This window comes from Mus caroli, chromosome 10 (genome assembly GCF_900094665.2).
Source record: "Mus caroli chromosome 10, CAROLI_EIJ_v1.1, whole genome shotgun sequence".
In the NCBI taxonomy this organism is placed as follows: Eukaryota; Metazoa; Chordata; class Mammalia; order Rodentia; family Muridae; genus Mus; species Mus caroli.
This window is the reverse complement of record NC_034579.1, coordinates 39,461,229-39,488,950: the sequence shown is the minus strand read 5'-3', so window position 1 is coordinate 39,488,950 and position 27,722 is coordinate 39,461,229. Positions and strand designations below refer to the sequence as shown.

The following is a 27,722-nucleotide window of genomic DNA, read 5'->3' as shown; positions in this document are numbered from 1 at the left end:
TCTGCACGGCACCCTGCTCTGGAGAACTGTGGTGCTGGCTAACACCAAGCCAGATTCTTAAACATGAGGAGATGATTTCCTTCACCAGCTACTTTCTCAAACTCTTTTGATGTTCTAAATGGTTTAAGGGAGAGATGAATGATGTTTCTTATCTGAGGATAACACAGGATTCTATGCTCTGCATCCAAATGCAGATTTTAATTTCCACAGGGTCCTTGGTGGAGAGGCTTCTGCTTAAGCATAAATCATCGGAAAGGATAGTTAATCCACACTGGGAAAAAATCTGATAACCCTCTCTGTTTTATTGATCCTTCTATTGAAAGAAGGTACTGGCTACCTCTAACACAAAGGTCCCTCACATTTCCAGCAAGCACCTGTGAAAGGACCCCTTCAAACATGCTAGTGGGACAAATAGAGGCTTCTTACAAAGCGCCACTCAGCACTGCTTTACACACTCAAGTTCCCCCAGCAGTGGGGGTCTCCTGTGTCCTCTGCATCCTTTGGGGTATCATTCAAACCTTTAACCTAATTACAGCTGTGTTTTATCATGCATGCAGAACTCATTTCCTCTGCTGCCTCCCCCACAGCCTTTCTCTCCTCTTTCCACTGCCACCAGCTGTGCCCACCTCACTGGTATCTCCCATCCACGATCCCCAGTTCTATCTTATAGCATCTTTGCTTTCCCCTCTCTCTAGATTTTACCCTCGCACCCCCATTTCAGATATGGTAATAGTGGCTAGACTGGCCTGTATGGCTGGGTAGAAAAGTGAGAGCCAGAAGGTAAAGGGCTGTATGGATTTTATCCACACCCCCAGCAAGCTGACCTCATCACCCTGTGCAGCCCCATCCCGAGCCTCTCTCCCCTTACCCTACAGCACTTTTACTCCCGGTTCTCTTTGTTCTTTGGATGTTTCAACAAACACTTTCTCCCTTCTTTTCTGGCACAGTTCTTGACTTTCTTTTCTTTCCTGCAGGGGGTGCACAATATGATCAAAATCACATCATCCTCAACACAATGAGCACAGAGAAGTTAACACAAGTGTGGGAAGCCATGGTCCTGTGAACCTGAACCAAGACTGCAGGAGGAGTATTTCCAGGGGATTTTCTGGCCACCTTATTGAAGAAAACTAAAAATTACAGAGCTGCTGGAGGAGCCAAGTGGAAAGTGGACCGAAGGCCAAGGCAGACAGAATCATCTCAAAAACATTTGAGTTTGAAGCCAATAGTTTGTTGTTCTTGTTTTTTGCCTTGTATTTTCTCAGTAGTTCCTTCAACAGGCTGCCCTAGTAGCAGCTTTAGGGTATAAAGATGTTTTAAAGATCAAGACAAGACCACATTGAAATTTTTTTCCAGGAACAGGAGGGGATAAGACCTCTGAATGTGGACATACAGATTCCCTCAGAGAGAAGGATAAAAGCCCAAGTTGGTTGTCAGAAAACTTTAGCATTGGAGAACGTGGTGCCAGACTTCTGATCTATGGCCTTAACACTTCCGGGGACCATTTATGCTGGATGGCAGAGTGGCAAAGTCCTATATACTTATTCCAAGGAGTTTAATAAGTATAAACCACTATTTTCAGTTACTATTCAAATGAATAAGTTTTCAAAATTCCATGTTGATGTCTGCTCATGAACAGAACTTGGGTTACTTTAATTCACCTATGGACTGCCCTCAAGTGTCTACAGATAGTTCAGTGCCTTCCTTACAGCTGCTATTGGGACAGTATTATGGCCTAATTTATTAGCCCTTACTTTTCTATCCACACCTAATGCTGAAGCCATACTCTATACTTTTGGCTAAACAAAGACCTTTCAGCCTGGTTTCTCTCGGGCCACCCGCAGGATGACTGCTTCATATCCGAGGACACCAGGACCTCCCTCGTTCAGGAGAGGTGTGCAGAGTGAGGGAGATGCCAAGGGCTCTGTGCAGTGTTGGTGCAGAGGGGCCCAGACCTCAGTGGGCAGTTCAGGAGCAACTGTGTGATGCACTGGCCAGACAGCACTGTCCTTTTACGACAAACTGCCAGACATTCCCTGGAACACGGCTCCCTCATCACAGTACTGGCGCCCCTGTCAGAGGCTGAACAAACCCCCTTTCTGCTTCATCTGTTCAAGCCTGCTTCCTCTCTGGAGCCAAGGATAGGCAAGAGATGGTCGGAATAGTCTATCTGCAGCACCCAGCCTGTCTGTCTTGTTCTTCTGTGTACATCTCTAACTGTAGTCCTTTTGTGTATGTCGCTACAGCACAGTGGGGTAAGATATCCTATAAACGCCTGTTGAGTTTGTCTCTCGAATAAACTTATTCCTGGTTAACTACATGATGAAATCGTGGGCTTAATTCAGCAGCTCTCCAACTCCAGCAAGCGTCAGAGGCAGACTGGGACAGCTGGCACGTTTTAGCCACCCTTTTGTTCAAGGTGCCCCGTGCGCTCAAGGATTTAATGCACTGCCACCTGGGAGCGCTCAAGGACAAGAGCTGAGACAGTGTAGATAAACAGAAGTCAAGTGGCACTGGCATTTACATGTGTGCCCTCTAAGTAGTCCTGGATGTCTTGGAACTTACTGTGTAGACCAGGCCTCAAACTCACAGATATCTGCCTGCATTTGCCTCCCAAGTGCTAACATTAAAGGCATGTACCACCATGTCCTGCTTTCTGTACAGGGGACTGGAGAGAAGGATCAGCAGTTAAGAGCTCTTGATGCTCTTGCAGAGAATCCAATTCAGTTTATAGCACCTACCTGACTGTGAATATTGTCTAACTCCAGATAAGAGAGAACGGATGCCCTAGTCTGCCCTCTGCAGGCACTGCATGCTCACAGTGCACTTACATACATGCAGGCAAAACATTCGTACATGCTAAATAAGTAAATCTGTACTGAGAAAACTCTACAGTGACTTCAGAGGAAACCTCATATCCAACATAATACTAAACAGATATCTCATAGGAATAAATGGAGTACAGAGTTACCCCACACAGGTCTATTGATGTGAAAGGCGTGAAGCAAGAATCTAAGGAACTGTAATGCAGGGGAGTATAAAACAGCAATCAACGCCTTGAGCAGACAGAGACAAGACTCAAGAGTGGCAGGCTGCTGGGTAGGCACGAGGCCAGGAAAGAGTGAACAGTGGCAACAGCCACAGAAAGGCCCTCAGAGAAGCACGCTGCAGTTGCTGAAAGAAGCCCAGGCTCCATGCACACTGTAAGGATGTTAGTGCCATTAGCCAAGTGTGCGAGCATAATAATCCCAGCACTTTAGGAGTTCAAAGTCATCCTCAGCTTGTGCTACAGGAGATCCTGATCCCAAAAGAAAAAGGAAAGAAATCCTCCAGTATTAAAAGACAATACACACACTCACACGCGCATGTACACACACACACACACACACACACACACACACACACACACACGCCGAAGCAATTTCAAATTTCAGGATGTGCTAAGGACAGTAAGTGGCAAATCAAAATGAAACGAAAGCCTGGTCAGTTTCCGGCAGCGTCCCCTTACTGTGACAGAGCACCTGAGTGAGATACTGTCTCAGGAGGAGGGTTTCACAGTTGGCTGTTTCATCCAAGGTGGGCTCAGCTGCTTCTGACTCTACAGTGAGGCAGCACATCATGGCAGGTATCTTAGTTAGGTATGGACTGCTGCTAAAGACCAAGAGAAAACAACCTGGGGAGGAGAGGGTTTCTCACAGGCCATTGTGGAGGAAGCTGAGACAGGAATTCAAGGTCGGAACCTGGGGGTAAAACTGGAGGAACACTGCTGACTAGCTTGCGCCTCCTGCCTTGCTCAGTTAGCTTTCTTATACACTCCAGGACCACCTGGCCAGCCGCCTGCGACAACCCACCCACGGTGAGCTGGGCCCTTTCACATTAATTCTATCCAGAAAATGCCTCAAGGGCTTCCCTACAGGCTGATCTGATGGGACGTTTTTTCTTAATTGAAATTCTCTTTTTTTTAAATTTTTTTATTTTTTTTTATTTTTTATTTTTAATATTTTTATTTCATATTTTCCTCAATTACATTTCCAATGCTATCCCAAAAGTCCCCCATAGCGCCCCCCACTTCCCTACCCACCCATTCCCATTCTTTTGGCCCTGGCATTCCCCTATATTGGGGCATATAAAGTTTGCAAGTCCAATGGGCCTCTCTTTCCAGTGATGGCCGACTAGGCCATCTTTCGATACATATGCAGCTAGAGACAAGAGCTCCGGGGTTCTGGTTAGTACATCATGTTGTTCCAACAATAGGGTTGCAGATCCTTTTAGCTCCTTGGGTACTTTCTCTAGCTTCTCCATTGGGAGCCCTGTGATACATCCAATAGCTGACTGTGAACATCCACTCCTGTGTTTGCTAGGCCCCGGCATCGTCTCACAAGAGACAGATATATTTGGGTCCTTTCAGCAAAATCTTGCTAGTGTATGCAATGGTGTCAGCGTTTAGAAGCTGATTATGGGATGGATCCCTGGATATTCTCAGATAACGCTAGCTTGTATCAAGTTGACAAAAAGCTCCCAGCACAATTGGCCCCTTTTCAACTTGACACACACATCACTTGCCATCTATAACCTTTTCTTCCTTATTTGTCCCCAAGATGTCATGTCAATATGACATTACAATATAAAACATAATGGAACTTTAGAAGTCCCAGTCTTTAAATTTTTTCAACATTTAAAAACTCTAAGTCTCTTTAAAAATCCAATGTCTTTTTAAAGTCCAAGTCTCTGAACTGTGGGCTCCTGAACACACACACATACATACATACACACACAAAGTGACATACCTTTTTATTCCAAGAGAATAGAACCAGGGCATAATTACTATTCAGAGCAAAAATGTTCAGGGCTTGATGTCTGGGACCACTCATGATCATCTGGGCTCCAAGGGAAGCTGTACTTCTCCATCTCTGCCTTTCCTGGTACAGTGTGTCTCATAGGCTAGGTTGGCTCTACGCTGTGGCTGATGCTGACCTTGGTGGTCCACCTCATGGTACCGGTATCTCCATTATGCTGGGGTCACTACAACCGAGGCAGCACCTTCACCAGGGGTTCCTCCCAGCCCCCCAGCTCTGCCACAGTGTCATGCCTCAGCTGTTCTCCATGACCCCACTCATGCCTTCAAAGCCAGAACCACTTTCACGATTTCTACACAGACAATGCAGCAGCCATCCTGGATTCCCAGAAGGTTTTGTCTTGATGCTGCTGCTCTTGTCTTAATCACAACTGACTCTCAGCCTCAGCCTCAGTTAAAGCAAAGATTTCACTTCAGTAGTTCCAGTCTCTGTTTATCACTAGTTCTTTAGCCCCAGCTGACCAGAACCACAGATTCTAAATTTAAACTATATCACAAATGGCCCCAGTCATCTTTGCCTCCCTGTGAACTGTGTAGGCCAGGCCTCCATCACAGGCTCTCTGTAAGCACATCTAGATCCCAAGCTCCCACAGAATAGCCCATTAAGCTTTAAGCGCTTAATGGCTTCTCCAGCCCAAAGGTCCAAATACTTCCATAATCCTTGCTAAACAACATGGTCAGGTCTCACAGAAAACCCCATTCATTCCTGGTTCTGATTTCTGTCTTAGTTAGGACTCCACTTGTGTGATAAAAACAGTGACCAAAAGCAAGCGTGAGGAGGAAAGGGTTTATCACACCTCACAGATTACAGTCCATCATAGAGGGCAGGGACTCAAGGAATGAAGGAACCTGGAGGCAGGAACTGATGCAGAGGCCACAGAGGAGTGCTGCTGACTGCCTTGCTTCCCCTTAGCTTACTGAGTTTGGTTTCTTATACACCGCATTACTACCTACCCAGGGATGGCACCTCCCACAGTGGGCTGGACCCATCCACACCAACCATTAATCAAGAGACTGCTCCTCAGGCTTGCCTACAGGTGATCAGGACATAGAAGCAGGAAAGAACTGGGTCCTGGTATCTCCTCCAACAGTGCCTCCCCACTTCCTCCCACTAGGTCCTACCTAAAGTTCTGCTACCTCCCAATATTATCACAAGTGTATGCTGCACACGTAGGTCCTTGGGAGAGTTCTGACCCGTTTTAGAATTTCACAGACATTAACGTAAGATGGCGGGGTTTGAGCTACAAAAAGGCCACAAAAATTTACAGAGCTGGGTCAAACCACAACTTATGAAAACAAAAACACTGTGCAGAGGCTGGAGACAGCTCCACAGTTAGGAACACTGGCTGCTCTTCCTGAGGACCCAGGTTCAATTCCCAGCGCCTACATGGCAGCTCACTATCACCTGTTAATTCCAGTTCCAGGGGACCTGACAACCACCTCTGGGCGCCCCAGGTACAAGACATGCCATGTGGTGCACATACACATAGGCAAATATCCATACACATGACAGAAAATCAAAGTAAATTAAAACAAACCACCACGTACTTCCCACTGACTGCAGGCAAGTGCAGGAGCTGGCAGTTTTGTACTGAGCATTGGCAAATGATTGGCACAAAAGGCTACATCCCATGAATGTCCACGTAGACTGCCATGAAGAAACTCTATTCTCTAGGTCAACTTAAATAATTTTAATAGTATTTTTTTAAAACACATATTTCTAAAAATGTTTTTTATTGGGCCAGTGAGATGACTCCATGGGTAAAGGCTAGCACTGGCTCCCAAAGGTTCCCTGTGATGTCCTCACGTGCCCCTGGCGCGTGTGCCCACACAAGCATTATGTATTTTCTTTATCTCTGTAGAGGTGTGTGCATAGTGGGGGAGGGGGAGAGAGAACAATGTAGTGGAATCAGTACTCCCTCCTGTGGGCTCCAGGAACTGAACTCAGGCAGCCATGCAACTTTATCTGGGAGTTCTCTCACCAGTCCAGGAGTAGATTTTTACACGGATTGTGAAACTTAAAATCTGACTCGGGAGAATGTGTGGTGAAGGCTAGATGTCTGGGTCCGAGGCACTCGGCGAGGAGAGAGCAGCAAGCCGACAGCTCGCCCATATATGTATTTAAACTACATTAACCACAGTCTTTCCTCGGGCGTGGCCTCTCTCCACCTTCAGGAAGGCTTCTGGAACTTCAGAGAATGGGAACGTCTGCTCAATAACTGGCCGGATCTGTAAAACACAGGGAGAGACCGACAGGCTGATAAGAAAGCCGAGGCTGTCCAAGGCAGTGTCTACAGCTACCCCGAAACGGTTTCCCCATTCCGTCTCACCTCTCCAATCTTACCCTCAGTTTCAACTTTTTTCAACTTTACCCCAGCTCCCTCCACTCTGTCATGCTGACACTACTGCTCAGAGCCCAGCCACATCTCCCAAACCTGACATTCCCAGACACTACATTCAAACCTTGGCCTTCAAGCTGCTTGGCGTTTCCACTTGTTCAAAATTCTATTTTATTTACTAAAGTGTGGTTGCGCGTGTGTGGTCATGTGTGGTTGTGTGGGTGTGTATGGGTGTGTGTGTGTGACTGGTGTGGCTGTAGATCAGTGCCCTATCTGGTTCATGTAGAAATCAGAAGACAACTTTTAGGAAGTGGCTCTCTCCTATCCTGCTTACACATGGGGCTGAAGACATGGCTCAGCAGTTAAGAGCACTGGCTGCTACTCCAAAGGGTCAATTTCCAGCACCCACATGGCAGCTCACAATTGTCTGCAACTACAGTTCCAGGGACTCTAACACCCATACACAAACAGAATGCAGGCAAAACACTAGTGCACATAAAATAAAACTAAATATCAAGGCTGGCATCGGACTTGCTTGGCAAATGCTATTACACTGAGCCTTCCCACCGGGCCTCTGTTACTTTCTAACTCTGTAAGCTAAGGTCTGTTAGCCTCTCTTCTGCACGCCTGCACCCCTGGCCTCACAGCCCTTTCTAGCCTTCACCTGCAGGAACTCTCCCTCTGTGCTACTCCAGGAATGACCGAGCCCTTCTCAAATCATGTACTTACCACAGCTGAGCACAAGGCTCTGACGAGCTCCCTGCTGTACAGGAAGGAGCACACAAGCACAGCTTGTTTTCTCGTCTTAAACATCTGCATATACATTTAGTCAGAGCAGAAAGCATCTGTGCATAGACCTCATCTTTAGACATCTATAATACCTACGTGTACAATACCGGCACGTAGGCACTAACGGAAAAGCAGTGAGGCAGGAAGCAAGAGTCCTGTGTGAGCTCTCTGGGCCTTGGGAATTCCTTCCTCTCAGCAGCAGCAGCAGAATGCTAACCATGTACACGCTGAGGAACGCCAGCCCAGCCACCTCAGAGGGTCTGGGTACTGCCAGCTATCTGTACAGTGCCTCAGTACTGACAGAAGCCTCCTGAGAGCAGGTCCCAGCAACACCCTCTCTCTGCAGAAGTCCACCTCAACTCCTCCTCCCAAATGTCCAGCAGACACAGTCACTGTCCCTGGCCACCTCCCTGAACGGCTTCTCACAGCTCCCCTGACAAGGATCAGCTGCCACGAGGCACACCCTGACTCAGAGCCTAAATGAGTCTCTTCCCCTGACAAAGGATAAGCTGCTTTAGGACATTCAGGTGCAGCTGATGCAATTTCCTCTGATGTGACTTTCAGAGCCCAGGCTCCCCAGGCTCCTCCGGGATGAAGATTCTTCTGAACCCACGAGTCTGCAAGCCCAGAGGCACAGCACAAGTGGGAAGCAGCGTCACTGCTGGAGGGAGGGAAGCCCCCAAGGTACAAACCTTCGGGTAGGTGATGGTCCCTTCTTCTGACATTCTGCAGCACAGAGCTGAGTTACTGTGCCATGTGGCAGGACTCAACTGATGTCACTGCCGCTGCCCTCTCTACTGCACAGGCCTGTCACTACCATCTGATGATTTTCACCTCCACCCAGGAAGGAGCAGAAAGGTGGCCAGGGGTTACAGTGAGTTATCACAACTGAATCCTAACCTTCCTTCCACATGTCAGCTGAAGAGACAAATGATATGAGAGACTGCTTATAGAGTACTACTAACTAACTGATGACTGCCAGCACTGAGGAGGACCCCAGACCGTTCGTTGCACAGCACTGCAGAAACATGCTAGGGGCTGAGCTGTCTCCTCTCATAAGAGAAAGGAAGGCACTGGGCCATGTTGTGTTCCACATGAACTCTAAACCCTTCACTCCCCTGAGAGCTCCAGGGACACTTTACCCAAGGCTATTTAGTTCATAAATGGATGGCCTGCAAGCATACGGAAGACATTTCCCAGAGCCTCTTGGTACAGTGCAATCAGACTAAGTTCCAGAAAGGTATGTACACACTTCTAAGGGAATCTATGACCTTTTTTTGCTTTATTTGTATACACGAGACACTACCATCCACATAGTCCTGCCTTCTTCAAAGCTCACAAAGCCTCCTGCCTGTAAATCACTAGATTAGAGCAGGCTCACAAACAGCCTCCACTCCAGAACCCATTGCCTGAGCCATCAAGCCAGCCTCACTTCAGTGCCCTCTGCCAGAGCCACAGAAGCTGACCTGTTGACTGGGCAACTTGTGGTGGCTGCGCACTTTAATCTGACTGGGCAGGCCCTTTGTGACAAAGAGCAGGAAAGGGCTGACCACGGCATAATGAGTCATCTATCAATTCCCGTAAATGACAATGGGGAAAAAAGGCTTTCAAACTACAGTCAAGCAAATGCCCCCAGTGGCTGGATCTGTGACAGTATGGGGAGATTAGCTGCATAATGTGAGACGGTGTCCACGCACAGCCACACACTGGACCTAGAATGCCTGTCTGTTAAAGATAAAGGGATCAGAGTTAACTCCAGAGAGGGGACAGAAAGGTTACTCACAGTGAAGTGGGACATTATGTGATGACACAGCTATAGTGCATTTGGCAAGGGGAGCCCAGTTATAAAGCAGGCAAAGCCACACTTCCCACTACATAGGCACACCAGACACCCAGGGCTCACAGGCAACCAGGAAACAGCAGCAGCCCTTACTCAGTGTGGGAGCCACATGTGGGGTCTCCTGAGTGCACTTTCCTCCCTTAAACAGACCCCAGGATCTAGCACTTGCCACCTGGCATCCTTTTAACATGGAACCCTCCCTAGGTATGAGCTTACCACACACAGCATTGCTGCTTAGCAGCCACTGGGCAAGCCTTTGAGGGGCAGGAAGAGCTACAGGGGATGGAGTGTCTGAGCATTTACAACAGGAAGCTGAAACCCAAGTGCTCCAGTAGTCCATGCAAAGCCAAAGGTTTCAGGAGCACAGCCAGAGTGAGGACCTGGGGTCCTTGACTGTGCTGCCAGATGACATGAAGGTGTTTGGGGAGTTAGTCTGTCCACTTTCCCCCAGCTCCACAGCCTCGTCCTCTGCAGGCACATCCCCTAGGCACAGAACTGAAATTTTCAGAAGGTAAGGTACATGAGGACGGACCAAAGGATGGCAGATAGCAAGGAAGACTCAAGAGCTCCTGGCACGAGTCCAAATCCACACCCCTGTGAATGCCACCAGGACCATAGTCCCAGAGCCATGTCTGGGATGGCCACCCCCAGTTTCTGTTAGCCCAGGACTTCCCAGGCCTGTCAATGTCAATGTCAGGAGGAAGGTGGTTCTCAGTCTCCAGGGATAATAAGACAACAGGAAGAGGAGAGTTTGTTCCAGCTTGCTGTTTCTCAGGCACTTCCTGTGCTCAGAAAGGAACATTAAAGGAGCAGGATGGTGGGTGAAGCTGTGCTCCAAGAGAACAGATCTACCCACCAGGAGAGCATCCAGGAAGCAGTCCCTTCCAGCCAGGCGAGTAGAAGAAACAGTTCCAAGAGCATGGTAATAAAAATCAGAAAAGCCAGGCATGATGGTCACATATGTGACCCCAAAGCCTGGGGCTAGGTGTGAGAGCATATTAATTCAAGGCCAGCCTGGGCTAGGTGTGAGAGCATATTAATTCAAGGCCAGCCTGGGCTATGTACTGAGACCAAAGGCAAAAATAAACAAGAAGATAAAAGGAGCCCAGAAGCATCGAGGCTACAGGATGAGATGCTGGGGTATCTGGTAAGCTTGTCTAGTGCTTGTCAGGATCCAATGGAGCAGGATCCAGCCGCAGTATGAAGCTTGAGGCTTGGATCATGGTCTACTATTAAGGTAGCTTGGCCATGCATGGGAAATCACCTATCTCAGAACTCTCTGCATTCTCTTTCAAAGCCACGTGTCTAGACACATGTGACTAGTTAAATCAATCAAGTGAGCAACCACACTGAAAAGGCCAGTCTCCCAATTGCACTAGCCACAGTCTCCCAGTTGCACTAGCCACAGCCCTAATCCTCCATGGTTGTAAGTGCTTCAGTGGCTGCTACTGACCACAAGGACAGGCTTTTCCACCACTACAGAAAGCTCTGTGGACAGTGCTGACAGGAGGTGACAGCTCACAGAAAGCATGAAATAGAACTCAGGGAAGATTGTGTCACTGTTCAGCCAAGCTTGAATGGTCAACTAGAATTCTGAAGAGACCCATGAGCATTAAGTACATGACATTAAAGGGGTTTAAACTTTTCATAGGCAGGCATAGTAGTGCATGCCTTTAATCCTGGCACTCAGAAAGCTAGAACTCTGTGAGTTCGAGGACAGCCAGATCTACACAGTGAGTGAGTTCCAGGACAACCAGGACCCTATCTCAAAACAAAAACAAACAAAAAATTTGTATGGGGAATGTAAGTGTGCCGATAAGGATACGCAAAAGGCTAAAAGGGGCCGGGAGTGGCACAGGCTTTTAATCTCTGTGAATCTGACACTAGCTTCATCTATATAGAGGGTTCTAGGCCAGTCAGGGCTACACAGTGAGACTTTGTCTCAATTAGTCAGTCACTAAGTCAGTCAGTGGGAGGTAGGTGGTTCAATCCTGTTCTCTCAGCTGCTCAGGGGGCTGAAGTGACAGAATCGCTTGAGCCTGTGAGCTCGAGGCTAGCAGGTATTTAAAATTACACAGCACACATGATAAGGGAGTAAAGCCCCCTCCTTCCACACTTGGTCTCTAGCCGCCTAGTTCCCCTCCTCAAGAGCAACCAATATCCCGGGATTCCTGTGCACTGGGTCAGGCAGAACCCTGGCCCACCTAGAACCCTCACACCCTAGTTCCCTAAGTCTGTGACAGTAAGTGGCAAAGGGCTTTGCAGCCGTGCTTAGGTTAAAGGTGCAGTGGATACATTTTCCCCAATACAGAGTCACTCTTCCCAGCAGCTGCCTCCTGAGGACAGGCGAGAGGTAGCAAGTCCGCTCTTTCTAACCTGTGCTAACCAATGCTATAAGCATGGCTTACTTTTTGCCACAGCTTTCTCAATCCCAACTACAAACAATTCACCAAATGGTATCACAGGAGATGCGTGTTGTGCTTAGGAGATAATGCCAAGGCCAGCTTTCAGAAGCAGCTCGTTACACCCCCGCTCTCTAGACCCCATGCTGTGCTCCTGTGAGACTGGGTCAGAACAGTGCTTTCACAGTGCTGTCTGAGAGCCCGGGTCCCTCAGCTGTGGGAGCAGCGGCTGCAGAAGGAAGGGGAAGCACTAGCAGGGAAGGCTGCTCTCTGCCATCAGGCACCAGCACAGCTTCCCCTCGGCCTCTTCTGTGTGTGATCAGTTCTCTGCTTACGGCCAAGTTAACAATGCACCTGGGAAAAGGACCAGGAAACTTCTCTCTTATTCTTCTCCTTCAGGGTTAGGGAACTTTCAGCTCCTCTCTATCTTCATTTATTTTCTTTTTCTTTTAAATACAGTGTCTTTTTTTTTTCCTTTGCCTCAAATTTCTTCTTTTTTTTTTTTTAATTAGATATTTACTTTATTTACACTTCAAATGTTGTCCCCTTTCCTGGTTTTCCCTCCAAAACCCCCCTATTCCCTACCCCAGCCCCCACTCACAAACCCACCCACACCGGCTTCCTGGTCCTAGCATTCCCCTACACTGGGGCATCAAGCCTTCACAGGACCAAGGGCCTCTCCTCCCATTGATGACTGACCAGGCCATCCTCTGCTACACATGCAGCTAGAGCCATGAGTCCCACCATGTGTATGCTTTGATTGCAAGCTGGTACAGGGTCTTACATTATAGCCCAGGCTTTGAACTCATAGCAGTTGTCCTACTTGGCTTAGAAGACTTTCAGTAATAGACTAATTAGTGAGCAATGCTTTGGGCCACACATGATCTGCAGTTTTTGTTTTGTTGTCTTCTTTGGGGGAGAGGGGGTGGAGAAATGGCTCATCTGTTAGGAGAACTAGTTGTTCTTCCAGAGGACTCAGCTTTAATTCCCAGTACCCACAGGGCAGCTCAAAACTGTCTGTAGCTCCAACCCCAGGGGATTTAATGCCCTCTTCTGGCCTGCACAGGCATCAGGCACATAAGTGGTACACAGACACATGCAGGCAAAAACACCCATACCCATTAAAATAAAATAAACTTAAAAATCCATTACAAATGTAAAGCCTTGTAAAAGCTGGGGCTGCGGAGATGGTTCAGTAGGCAGAAGTAGGTACAATCACAAGGGCCTGAGTCCAGAGCCTAAGCACCCACGTTAAAAGCTGAGCACGACAGCGTGCATCTCTAACCCCAGCTCTGGGGGGCAAGCAAGTGGAGGCAGAGACAGACAGATCCCTGGAGCTCTCTAGCCAGCCAGTCTAGTTCAAGGTTCAGTGAGAGGCCCTCTCTCAAAAAATAAGGTGGCAAGAACAGTTTTGTTCTCTGGCTACCATGTGCACATATACACAGGTGTGTTTGTACCTGTAAACATATGAACATATACAGACACTACACAAATACCTAAACACATACATGTAGCACACACATACAGACACACACACCACACATATATACATAAAATAAATAATAAAAAAATTTAAAGGCGTTTAAAATATGAAAGCCATTCTTAACTTTGTTAAAAAACAAACAAAACAAAACAAAACAGACCTAAAATTGGTTTAGCTCACTGACTGTATTATTCTAGTCTCTGGCTAAGACATTGAAAATATTATATCAGTGTCTTAAAATCTAGCCCTAAATTGTGCATGGCTACAATATATCTAAATGTATGTGTAAATGTATATACAAAATTCTACTATGAGTCCCATGGTCACAGTCCAGTGAAGCAATGGCTGAGTCTGATTTCTAGGAGAAATGACTGTAAGGTCCCCACACACTTGTAAATGTCAGCTCCGTACCACTTGGGCCTGAGAATGGTGGGCACAGTAAAGGCAGAGGACTCTAAAGACAGAAATATGTACAGAATGCCACCCTGCCAGAGAGCAAAGTGAGAGAGAGGGTCTGACTACTCAGTACTGTGGCACTGTGATCTGCAGCCTCTCCATGCTCACCAGTGCGCACAGGGCTGACAAGACTCCACAGTAAGACCTAAGCCAGACGCTTGTGTGTGAGTAGGTGGTCTCTGTACGCATGCACCATGTGTATACTAGAGGCCAGAGGCTGACATTAACTGTCTTCCTCTGTTGCTCCACTTTATTTTGAGGCAGAGTCTGTCACGGAACCTAGCATTCCCTGACTGGCTAGATGTACTGGCCAGCAGACCTCTGGAGCCTCCCTGTGCTGAGCTTGCAGGCCTGTACCACCTCGCTGGCCTCTGTGTGTGGCTGCAGTTCCCATGCAGCAAGCACTTCACCCAAGAAGCCACCTCCTCAGCCCCAGACTCCATTTTTAACCAGGAAGTGCAAGTTACAAGTGATGAGCACCAGGTTTTCTTCACATTTCCAGAACAAGTCAGTCCTGAGGTGAAACAAGCAAAGGGCAAGAGGACACGAGAGTGAAGGGAGGAGCTGCAGGGCAAACACTAAACAGACTGGATTTCACAAGCTGCTGTCTTACTATTATTCAAAATACTTGGGGCTCAGTAATTGCATTTCCCAGAACTGAAACAAATATACTCTCAGTTAGCACTTAAAACAAAGCTGGGTTATCCACTGAAGCACTGTTTGTAAAAGATCAAATAAATATTGGCACACCTGTGCAGGGGAACATTAACATAGCTATTTACAAAATAAAGAATGACGGACATCTTAATATCCTAATGTGAAATAAATGAGAAGGGTGTTCTAAAAACAGAAGAGCAAGTGAAAGACAATTCATTACTCGCAGAACTACTACTCTGTCATGTGTTGGGGGTTTAGATCCAATGCTGCTCTCCCTCTTACCTGGAAATGTCTCTCACCAGGACAGCCTCACCATCACTGAGGCAGCTCCAGGAGTTGAGAACCTACAGGCACCTTCTCTTCATTGTGCAGAGGATGCCATCTTTCAAAGATCAACACCAAAATACTAGGCTCCCAGCTCTGATCGCAGACTCATTACTCATTTGTCCTGTCCTGCTGAACAGATGCCTTTGGGGTTTTCAGGAAACAATAATGCTGGTTTTGTCTAAGCCAAGCAGAACCTCGGCGACAGGGAGATGCAGTCAAAGGCAGTTATTGAAATAACCTAAACTTCCAGTTTTGAACCTTATGAATACATTTATCTAAGAGCCTAGAGCAGTTGGCTTAGCTGTTCTGTGTCTTTACATCACTAACAGCTCCTGCTAGCCAGGGTCATTAAGCATTTCTCAGGGCTTTGAAGAATTGAACTGTCCTTGGTCAGCTGAGCAAGTCTCTTCTAATGGCAGTTTCCAGGTATGATGTTACTCCCTCAGCTTCCCAGTATACACAGGCAGCGAGCCCTGGCGAGAGCGACACCTGACCTCCCTGTGCCCAGAGTCACCCACCAGCTAACACAGGCCCAGAGCTCTTCCCTATCAAAACAAGTCCCAAGCTTTGCAGCCTGAGCAGGACAAAGACAGAAACCTCCAGGCCTCCTCAAGGTGCTCATCAAAGGCCTCTTCTTTCTCTCCTGCCCCTTCTGAGCTGTCCTACTGGTTATCTGCCAAATTTAGCTGTACATATATACAAATCCCCTCTCATCCCTGTTGGGTAAATAGCACTTTCCAAGTAGAGACAAGGTCCTGATATTTTGAACACAAGAGAGCATGACAAGCATGTGGGCAGTTCCAGCAGACATCACGACAAACCCCAGAGTCCTCTGCGATCGTGGGGCTCCATCCCACACATATGTAGTGATGGTTCCTTTCTTGGTAGCAGTAAATCAAAGCACAGAGGGATGTGGGGGAGTCCTAGACATACAAAAGGCAAGGCTGTTTCTACTCAGGACACACCAACCCTGAGAAGTCCATGAAAAGGTTCAAAAATTAGTTCCTGCTAACAGAATTGAACAAACAAACCTAAATGTCTGAAAAGTCGCCACTCAGGATCCAGGGGAGAGGACAGGGAAGAGCTGAGGGAGGGGAAGCTGCAATTGAATGTATTTATTGTATGAGAATTAAAAAAAAAAAAAAAAAAAAAAAAAAACAACAACCACTGAAGGTGGTAATCTGGGGAGTCCCAAAAAGACTCAATACCCCAAAGGGAGAACTAAAACTCTTAGCAATATTCATCTTCTTTTCTCTTTTTAATTAAATTATTTATTTACATCCCAAATGTTGTTCCCCCTCCCAGTCCCCCCTTGAAGAGTTCTTCCCTTCATCCTCTCTCCCTCCCCTTTGCCTCTGAGAGGCTGCCTTCCCTCCAAGAGAACTTTTACAGCTGATAAGCAACTTCAGCAAAGTGGCTAGATATAAAATTAAATCAAACAAATCAGTAGCCTTCCTTTATACAAATGATAAACGGGCTGAGAAAGAAATTAGGGAAATGGCACTCTTCACAGTAGCCACAAATAATATAAAATACCTTGGTGTGACTCTAACCAAGCAAGTGAAAGATCTGTATGAGAAGATCTTCAAGTCCCTGGAGAAGAAAGTCGAATAAGGCCTCAGAAGATGGAAAGATCTCCCATGCTCATGGATTGGCAAGATTAACATAGTAAAAATGGTCATCTTGCCAAAAGCAATCTACAGATTCAATGCATCCCCATCAAAATTCCAATACAATTCTTCACAGACATGGAAAGAACAATCCTTAACCTTATATGGAAATACAAAAAACCCAGGATAGCCAAAACAATTCTCAACAATAAAAGAACTTCAGGAGGAATCTCCATCCCTGACCTCAAGCTGTACTACAGAGAAATAGTGATTAAAAAAAATTGCATAGTATCGGTACAGAGATGGAATAGAAATTGAAGACACAGAAATAAACCCACACACCTACAGACACTTTAATATTGCACAAAGCTCAAGTCCAAATGGATCAAGGACCTCAAAATAAAACCAGATACACCAAGTCTAATAGAAGAGAAAGTGGTAAATAACCTCGAACACACTAGCACAGGGGAAATTTTCTGAACAGAACACTGATGGCTTAGACTTTAAGTCAATAATTGATAAATGGGACCTCATGAAACTGAAAAGCTTCGGTAAGGCAAAGGACACTGTCAATAGGACAAAACAGCAATATTTTCTGTGACGTCCCTACAGGTCAGGTGGCAGCAGCCAAGAGCAGCAGTGGTTGTCTCTGCTCAGGCCATCCTTGCCGGTGCCTGCACCCTTCTGAACCATGCCTATGTTTAGTACACGCTAACCTTGGACTGGAAGCTGGGGAACTACTTCTCGCCCAGGTGTTGGGGGGTTAGATCCAATACTGCTTGCCATCACCAAGGCAGCTCCAGGAGTTGAGAACCTGCAGGCACCTTCTCCTCTTTGTGCAGAGGATGCCATCTTTCAAAGATCAACACCAAAATACTAGGCCCCCAGCTCAGATCCCAGCTTGGCTACTTGCTACTTGTGCACCTTTAGAATTTCATATAGTGCCCCTCCCTGGCTTGTCCCTTGATGTATAAACCAAGGGTAGACTAAACAGGGGGTGAGTTACTGTGCACACCAAGCAGTTTCTCCACGAACCCTATGGCAACAGAAACAACACCCAGCTCCCTCCCTCCTCCTGTGGTGTTCCCAAGGATGAGGCCTGGGGGGACAGTCTACAGGAGGAGTACCGACAACACAGTCACCAGTAAAAGGGTTTGTGGGTGGACCTACCTTTCCTGCATCCACCAGTTCTGCAATTTCATCTAGATATGGACCGCTGGCCATGAAGAAGGCCCATCTGTAATGGACTCCTTGCCAGAGATGCTGAAAGGAAGAAAATAACCATGGTAAGTGTATAGAAAAGAAGACCTGGCTAACTGCAGCTAACGACAGACATGCCGTGCATGACCAAGACATATGAACCAACCCATTGCCCATTTCACGCTGATGTGTGATTGCGTGCCCAGGACCTTGGCCTGGTGACTGACTGAGAGCAGATACTGCATAGCATTTACAGAATAAGCAAATGAGTATGACTTCTCTGTGTAAACTCAGGCATCTTCCTGCATAAGCAACACAGGAAAGCTTTTCTTAAATGACAGTCCAAATAGTCCCATGCATGTGACTGCTTACCTACAAGGAATTAGGGACCACCCTAGGCATTCCCCACGGAGGTAATGCAGGAAGCCGAAAAAGAGACTTCTTACATTTAAAACTGCTTTAGGAACAAGAGTCACTAAAAGTTGTTTTCTGTTTCTCTGACAGGAATAAAAGAAGCTTCAAAGAAAGAGTATAAAATAGTTTTATATCACGGCTGGGCCTACTCATGGTAACACCAAGCCATCTAGTCTTTGTGGAACAAAACCTCTCAAGATAAAGGTGGACAGACTGTACACAGCGAGGCTCACCTCTGCCTCTGCCCACTTACAACTGCTACTCTTTGCACTCTTGGGACACGGTCTCATGGCCCAAGCTACATTCAGACAGTGCTGCCTTTGTGCAGGAGCTGAGGGTAACATCATCAAACGGAGTATGCCAAGCTCTGAGACATCTCTGCGGGACCTGAGTCCTCAGGTGGACAAGGACTCTTAGTGCCACGTCACTCAGGCTCTGCCCTGCTACCAAGGAGGGCAGGGAGTCCATCTGATCGCAGCTGTTGTAGAGCAGGGCTCCCCACACTGTGGGTCACATCCACATGCAGAGTCATGAGAACGCTAACAGTCAAAGGCTGACTCAGTGTATGTAGTTTGTCACTGATATGCTAAGCTGTGCCCAGCACAGGGTCTACTCAGTAAATGACAACCACAGGAGACCGGTTTAGCTGATCTCCTAAGGTCTGCCATTGGTTCCAGGACCACAGTGACAACATTCTGGTAACTGTTCAGGGTAACAAAAGGGAGCTAAAATGGCCACAATTGCCACATGTGAAGTCCTTCACAGTACGCTCCTCTGCAGAGACAGCCACTTGATTTGTAATAGCCCAGTTCATGCTCTATTACAAGGCGTCTTCCCAGGCCACTACGGCTGAGACGGTAAAACCAAGTGTGTCAGGGTTAGAAGTGTGACGATGAGGTGTTAACCATGCACTTTTAGATCTGTTTGACAAGTCTTTACCACTATCATCTTTCCAGTGAGAGGAAAGAGAGAGCTGAGCCGCTGTGCTCTCAAAGGACAACTTTGGAGGTTCATTTATAAAGTCTTTCCATACAACTGTGAAGTCTTACATACAGGCTAAGCTCGCCTTTTAAAGTCTGGAACCCCAAGTTTTGAAACAAAGAACAGTTAAGATTCTTTTCCTGCCCACAACTACCTTTATGGTTTTCCTTAAATTGCTTCTGGACACTGTCTGAAAGAAGTGAAATGACTCAGCAGCCACTCTGCTCACCTCTGCACCACGCGTGTGTAAGGGTAGCGAGTTGTCTCGTTACTCTTTACTATCTGTAGCAAGGTAAGGCCTTGGAATTTAAGAAACCAAAGTCTACATTTCTAAATCTAAGTGGTGCCCAAGTTAATTTTTAGCATAACTTAATGGGGGCTAGAGATGGCTCAGCACTTGCTGATCTGGCAGAGGATCTGGGTTTGGTTCCCAGTACCTACGTGGTGGATTACAATCGTCCTCAACTCCAGTTCCAAGGGATCTAGCATTTTCTTCTTGTCTCTAATGGAACTAGGTACACACACAGCATACATACATACATGCATGCAGGAAATACATACACACATAAGATGCATGCAGGAAATACACACATAAGATAAAAATAATAACTTGTCTTAAAGTAGCAGTTAAAGGCTGAGCACAGTGGCTTACATCTGTGAGGCAGGAGGATCACACAGGCAAACCTAGCCTCCATAATGAAACCCCATCAAAAAGAAAAGAGAACAAAAAAACCATCTCAAGGGCCAGGCTGTGACTCAGTGGCACTTCTTGCTCAACATCGGTGAGGCCAAGTTCAATCCCTAGAAGCTCATTAAAAATATGCAGAAAAAAGGAAAGAGACCAATGGAAGGAAAGGGCTAAAAACAGTCACACAGTAAAGGTGGCTAAGTCCACACAGTGAGGCTGGCTAAGTCCACACAGTGAGGCTGGCTAAGTCCACACAGTGAGGCTCGCTAAGTCCACACAGTGAGGCTGGCTAAGTCCACACAGTGAGGCTGGCTAGGTCCACACAGTGAGGCTGGCTAGGTCCACACAGTGAGGCTGGCTAGGTCCACACAGTGAGGCTGGCTAAGTCCACACAGTGAGGCTGGCTAAGTCCACACAGTGAGGCTGGCTAAGTCCACCGATGAACAAGCTTTTACCTTGAGGGCCTTCCTACTTGAGGGCCTTAAATCTGACATACCTAGTCTAATTAAGAAAACAACATTCTGGGTGGTGGTGGCACACAGCTTTAAGGCAGTTCAAGGCCAGCCTGGTCTACATTTCTCTTTATTTATCTTTATTTTCTTTTATCGTGTATATCATTTCCCCTTTAATCCAATATATTACCCTAATTTATAACCTGAAATTATCAGCCTCTGTCCCCTCTATCCCCTCTGTGGTGACAAGAGTTGATAGCATTCAGTAGAGAGGAGTCACTTAGGCCTTACTCTCAGTTCTGTAGCTGAGGCTATGTGTACTAATTTCCAAGGCCTAACACTCTCTGGGGGCATTCAGTTTGGCCATTAGAGCATCACAAAGTCCTAGATGTAGTGGCCTGTCAATACAGTCAACCTGACGAATCTAAAGTCACCCAAACTCCCATCAGTCAACAGTAATTCAGCAGAGATAAGCAATGTTGGGACAGGGCGAGATCCATCACCCTTACAGCTGCTGAAGTGAAACTACAGCTTCCTTAAGGTTGTGCATCTCACAGGCCTCTGTCTGGGAACCAGTGGTAGATCCTGCTGTTGCCATGAGCACAGGAGCTACAGACTGCCTTAGGAAAAATCTACCTTCATGTACAAGGTTCTGTGCATGTTTTCAGGCTGCTGAGAAAGCAAACCTTTAGAGAGAGGCAGGAAGGAAGCAGAAGGTGGATCCCATGGAATCAGGAGAGGTAATAACAGCTAATGACAAACTGCATGAATAGAAGCCTTTATGTCCGAGGCCTGTGCCACGCTCTTGACGTGGATTGTCTGTTAATGCTTACAGCAGCACAGGAAAGTATACAGATTAGCAACCTCACCTTATGGGCAAAGACCCTGGGCTTAAAAACAGAAAGCAATATGCTCAGGGTCACACAGCTACTACACTGAGGTCAGAATCTGAACCCTGCTTTTTGAGTCTAGAGACCATGCTAGCAGTCCCTGTGGTAGGCTGGCTCCAAGAGAAGAGAAAGTGGCCAAGTGGCAAACCAATTCCCAATAGGTACCTGCTCACTCCCACCAATCAAGACTTTCCTTCCTACCTTCAATGCCTTTGTACCCACGGTGACTCCTGTCTGCAACATGCCATCAGCAACACCCAGTCGGTCCATGTTCAGGAGGAAAGGAGTCACCAGAGTCACATAGGTAGCTCCTGACCACTTCTTGAGAAAATTTAGAGCCCATGTTTCAGTAGATCCACCAACGTTATCAAGGATAAAGTCAAACCTAGAGAGAAAGGATCAAATAAACACACTGCCAGTCTCTACCCGGGTCACAGAGCCTCTTTACTCCATCTGCAGTTGGCTACAGGGTGTATTCAGCGGCAGCTCACAAACCATGCACAATGCATCATCCCACAGAGCAAAGGGGGCTGCCTTTGGTGGAGGGGAGAAGGCCCATCTGCTCGGCTCATGTACACCATAAGCAAGTGGGTCCGAGCCAGGTCATTTGGGTCACTATTCGGAGAACCGATCTCATGCAGTCCCTGAAGATCAGGCTGAGAAACCCTGCCGTCATGGTGAGGACTGCAGAACTGGCTCCCATATCAGCAGTGTATTTTTCAGTATACATGATTCCATGAAGAGACGTATACTCAAAGTGTTTGCCCATAAAAATGACTTGTCAGAAATGTGTCCTCTTTATCTTCTGCAATGTTCTTTTTGTGTTTTATATACAGCATCAAAATAACCCACAAAAGAAAAAAAGAGAGAAAAAAAGAAAAAACAACGCCCTCCCCTCAGCCTTCAGTGTTAGTCTGACATGCCCACCCCCCTAAGTTGTCATAATAGGCTTCACAGAACTGACAGATACTCAAATCTCTAAATCTAACTAATACTGTTATAATATTATACCACGCTCAAAAGGGATAGAACCCCACAAAAGCTTTTAAGCACTTTCAAAGTTCTGTTTAGAAAATGCAGGTGTATAAATTAAACTAATCAGCTGGAGAATTCCTCTTGGGTAAAGTTTTTTTCCCCCTTCCAGATTCATCTGGAGGAAGTCAAACATCAAAGCTTCTAAACTAGCTCTGGCCAGCTTCAAGGGTACCAAGTCTTTCATGGGATTAAACTACAGACAGACAAAAATTAAAGGCTAAGCAAGGCAGGAGTGACCTTAGCAGAGGATCACACCTCTCATTCGGAAAGTTTCTACTGTATTCCTAATGCACTGTATGAGGCTATTTAATCTGTGGTAACCTTAACTACTGTTGTGGAATGGCAAACTGTGAAAAGAAGTCCGGAGACAAGCTGCAGGCTCAGTTACACCAGGAATGATTGATGGCATGACCTTGAACTAACCAAACATCCATAAAGCCACCACCTCTGCTTTCTCAACCACAGTATAATTAATTGGATTAGAAAGAGATTTCAAACTCTTTCTTGCTGTAAAATTTCTAAGATTCAAATATCAAGAAAGTCATTCCTTGGAGGAAGTCACAAGTTTACTACAGACAGGTTCAGAGTTCAACCTCTAAACAGAGGTTATAATTATAAAGACCGACTTCAACTAAACTGTCTGCTGGTTTGAATCAGAACCGCCCCGACAGGCTCATGTATTTGAATGATTTGTTCCCAGTTGGTGGAAGTGTTTGGGACCGATTATGAAATGTGCCCTTGTAGGAGATGTACTTGGGGGTGAGCTTTGAGGTCTCAAAAGCCAATGCCATTCCCAGTTAGTGAACCTCTCTCTCTCTCTCTCTCTCTCTCTCACACACACACACACACACACACACACACACACAGTTGTTGATGTAATCAAATGCTTTCTTTTATAAGTTGCCTTGGTCATGGTGTCTCTTCACAACAACAGGAATGAAGAGGAAGAGAGAGGAAAGAAACAGGAAGGAAGGAAAGAAGGAAGGAAGGAAGGAAGGAAGGAAGGAAGGAAGGAAGGAAGGAAGGATAAAGGCCTGCATTTATATGCCAGAAAAGCCCCTACTGAAAAAGGACAACCAGGAAGGCTCATGAAGGCATGAGCACTTGCTTAGAGAAGCTGAGGGGATTGTCACACTGATCTGAGAGGCCAGACGAAGTGTCCTTTAGTAATCTGGCAGTCAGGATCTCCTTTGGAAATGAATCACAAACACAGATACAATTAAAGGTCAACAGAGGGGAATGGGTTGGCCATGGTCTTTGGGTCATGCTGCTCTTACCAACAGCAGAAAACAGGAGATCAACTACTGCTATCCAGAAGCCAATCCCTGGAGACCGTGGTTCATGGTTCACCCTACAGAAGCACACACCCTGACACTCAGATGCTTAGCTCTGAATTCTCAATCACATTAGATATGTTCTTGACACAGGAGCTTCACATGAACTTTTGCTTCAAATAAGAACAACTGTTCTTCTAGGTTCCCTCAATAATTAAAGAAAGAGCTTGAGAGATAGTCTGGTCCTTAAGACTATTCGCCATACCATCCTGAGGACAGAACTTGGATTCCAGCACTGTTTAACAAGATAGCATCTGGTTCATGCTAAACCCCAGTTCCAGAGGAGCTGGAAGCAGGAAGATCACTCATGCTTGCTAGCTTACAGTCTAGCCAAGAAAACATGAATCCCAGTTTTAGGGAGAGATCCTGCCTCAAAGGACCAGGTGGAGAGTGGTAGAGGGGGACAAGTGATACCCTCTTTTGTCCTCCACTTACACACACACACACACACACACACACACACACAATCAAATACTATATAGCAGGAGGAGACATAAGCCAAGAACAAGACAAGCTTAACTGAAGCCTCTAGACCAAGTAGTGCTTCTTTAATGCAGATTCTTTTACTACCCACTGTGACCACCTCCTCCCTATGCAGTTTTCTCCTGTTCCCCGCTTCAACGTTCCATAGAGCACTGTGCTGGATAGACACAGCTAGTGTCATTAGAGAGAAGGCTTGAGTGAGAAAATGCGTACATAAGATCCACTGTAGGCAAGCCTATAGGGTATTTTCTTTATTAGTGATTGATGGAGAAGGGCCCAGCTGTTTGTTGGAGCCATCTCTGCGCTGGTGGTCCTGGGTTCTGAAAGAAAGGATGTTGAGCAACTCATAAAGAGCAAGCCAGTAAGCAGCACCCTCCATGGCCTCTACACCAGCTCCTGCCTCCAGGTCCCTGCTTATTTTGAGTTCCTGTCCTGTAGAAAGACTGTCTTATATATGGATGTGGTACCTGTCAGAAATAAATCTGATGACCCATGGCTCAGGCAGGAAATAGAAGGTGGGGCATCTGGGAGGCAGAAAAAATTCTGGGATAGTGTGAGGCATGGAAGATTCACATGGGAAGATGTACCGAGATAGATGCTTGATCCCTGAGCACAGGTAACCAGCCAAGTGACAGAATGTAGGTTAGAGTAAATGGGTTATCTTTAGTTATGATATAGTCAGAGAAGAGCCTAGTTATATGGCCAAGGTATCTGTAAATATATTTTGAGTCTGCGTCTTTTTCTGGGAGCACTGGGCTGGAAGGAGGAACCAGACCTAACTTCTACACTACCATGACTTTCTTCAATGGCGAACAGTGATATGGAAGCGGAACCCAAATGAACCCTTCCTCCTCAAGTTGCTTTGATCACAATGTTTCATCACAGCAATAGAAAGTCTAACTAGGACAAACTGGTACCAGGGTCGTGGAGCATTGCTGTGATAGACCTAACCATGTTGCTTTGGTTGGGGCTTGTGAAAGGACTTTGGAACTTTGGATAAGATATTGGGTGTTCAGAGCTTGGTGAACTATTCTTTGGAAGCCCAGGAGAAAAGAATGTTGAGAGCAATGCAGACTATGGGGGCCTGGCTTGTGAAGTTCTAGAGGGAAGTCTGAGAATCTCTTCAAGACTCTGTCAAGGCTATTTGCTATTCTGAATTGAGAATCTGAGGCTCTGAAGCTGAAGAATATAGGCTGTGATTAACAAGAGACCAGAACCTCAGAAGTAAAACCTTTGCTTCACTGCGACAATGGAAGGTGTGGTCAATGGAGCTAAGTTATTAGCAGTGACTAAGAAGAGACCACCATCACTAAAGTGAAATCTTTTTAGGAAATACTTCTTCAAGTAGCACACAGAGCTGTGTTTGAGGTGGCCACAGTTGGATCTCCTGCTGGCAGCCAAACTTTATAACGTATAAGAGTCACCCAGGTGGTACTGGTTTTGAAGACATGAAAGGATCATGAGAGGCAGCTGAGGCTTGGCACCATGAAGAGAGCTCAGGAAAGGCTATTGGTGAATGTGCAACCCAGTTGCAGCAGAGCCCCCAGCAATTTGGAGATGCCGGTACCATGGTATGGGCACCAAGAACAGCAAAGTGGATCCTGCCCCAGCTTAGAAGAGGCAAGCTTGTGTGTGCTGCAGAGGGTGGAGCCAAACAAGTGACCCAAGACCCTTGAAGGACCCCAGATGACTTTAACTTGGGCGGGAAGGAAAGGGGGCAGGTTGGAATTTTATGAACTTGAGATTTTAAGAGACTAGGTATTTTTAAAGAGACAACTTTCAAAGTGTTTGAATTTGTAAGGTTGAGACTTTTCAATAGTTTGTAAAACATTTTATATTGTGATATCTTTATTAATGTGGTCTTGGGGACAAACAAGAAAGGAAAGGCTTGACAGTGATGTTTAAGCTGACAAGGAGTCAGTTGTGTTGGCTAGTCTTATGTCGACTTTACACAAGCTAGAATAATCAGAGAAGAGGGAAGCTCAACTGAGAAAATCCCTACATAGGATTGGGCTATAGGCGGGCCTGGGGGCATTTTCTTATTAGTGACTGCCCATAAGCACACCCCTCCAAAGCCTCTGCCTCCAGGTTCCTGCCCAGTTGGAGTTCCCATCCTGACTTAACTTCCATGAAAAACAGTGATGTAGTGTAAGCCAAATAAGTCCTTTTGTTCCCAAGCCTCTTTGCTCATGGTGTTTCTTCACAGTGACCCTGAATAAGGCAAGCACTAGCTACTAAAAACCCCTCCAAATGGAGCGTATGCTCTGTGAGGGAGGAGGTATGCCTGGCTCACCAGTGTCCAGTGTCTACAACAGTGCCTGGCAACAACTGAAGCTCCATAAGGACAGAACACACAAGGTGTTAGCTGGCTGCCCCAGGCACTGCAGAGAGGAGCACTGCAGAGGAGCAACCTGTTTTGTTTCTAACCTTCAAAATTATACTTCTAATCAGTATGGCTTCTGAAAATGGACTTTAGAAAAGAAAGAAGAAACTCTGAAATTGTAGCCAAATACTTGTGAGCTGTACCTTCAGACAGACCACAGTCAAAAGCAACAGGGCTTGAGAGATTTCCCAGGTCCATCCTATCTGTTACCTTAGGCCAAACCACAGGCTGGCTTCCTGGCATTTGGCATGCACCACACTGCTCCCTGCCAGCGTTTATTCTTACACTGTTTTTTTCCTCTGTCCTTACTGAGCCGAAACACTGGGACTGTTTAGTAATAATTATGTGGTTATGTCCTCCTTTCTGTTCTTCCTGTAATGACGCCACAGAAGGACCCACACTTCCCAATACTGCCTTCAGACTTCTGATAAGCCAGCAACAAAAACTGGTTTATCATCCATCAGACCACGGATAAAAAGTAACTTCCAAAGTACATACTATGTGGAATGAATCCAAAGGACAAGAATCTTTTGACTCTTCTAGAAGACTGCAGCGTGACCAGAAGCCACCAACCGCCCTCAGACCTGCACACTCAACTGTACAGTGCCTCCTTCCCCACAGGAACATTGCTCTACTACTCACAGTTTTAGAGATTTCAATTGCTCTTCCACACTTCCCAATGTGTAATCAATGACTTCATCTGCTCCAAGCTTCCGCACAAGTTCACTGGCATCTTTCGAGCAAACGGCTGTCACATGAGCCCCCCATGCTTTCATTACCTGCCAAGGAGAGGGGGAGAAGAGGGGAAAGAGAAAACATTGCATTTTTAAAAGAAAGCACTGGGCCCAGGTGTACACTTCTGAGTGTAATCTCTAGAGAACTTTTAAGTTCCCCTCTTAACAAGAACTGCAGGACGCTACCTATCCGATACGGTACAAATGTTGTCAAGAAAATCCCACTAGATCTCATCTTCCACAGGTAAGACAACCTTGCTGTCTTGCAGTTTATGCAGTGCTTCACCAGGATCAGAAAAGACAGGAGAGTTACAAGCTTCAACCTTAGCACCTTCTTTTTTTTTTTTTTTTTTTGTTTTTCGAGACAGGGTTT

The 27,722-nt window shown here is 46.4% G+C and overlaps 2 protein-coding genes across 2 annotated transcripts in view; one reads left to right on the top strand and one right to left on the bottom strand.

Annotated features, from left to right (window-relative positions):
• Crybg1 (crystallin beta-gamma domain containing 1) overlaps positions 1–2,320 on the top strand; it is a 196,654-nt gene extending 194,334 nt beyond the window's left edge. Inside the window, exon 22 of the mRNA XM_021174985.2 lies at positions 975–2,320. Within this exon, the coding sequence (XP_021030644.2) occupies positions 975–1,063 (89 nt within the window). The 3' untranslated portion in view covers positions 1,064–2,320. The remainder of the gene's footprint in view (positions 1–974) is intronic.
• A 4,253-nt stretch (positions 2,321–6,573) lies between these two features.
• The window catches only part of Rtn4ip1 (reticulon 4 interacting protein 1), a 48,245-nt gene continuing 27,096 nt past the window's right edge, over positions 6,574–27,722 (bottom strand). Inside the window, exons 6-9 of the mRNA XM_021174364.2 lie at positions 27,258–27,394; positions 21,582–21,765; positions 17,926–18,018; positions 6,574–7,081 (exon numbers count right to left, since the gene is read on the bottom strand). Coding sequence (XP_021030023.1) covers positions 6,974–7,081; positions 17,926–18,018; positions 21,582–21,765; positions 27,258–27,394 — 522 coding nt within the window. The 3' untranslated portion in view covers positions 6,574–6,973. The remainder of the gene's footprint in view (positions 7,082–17,925; positions 18,019–21,581; positions 21,766–27,257; positions 27,395–27,722) is intronic.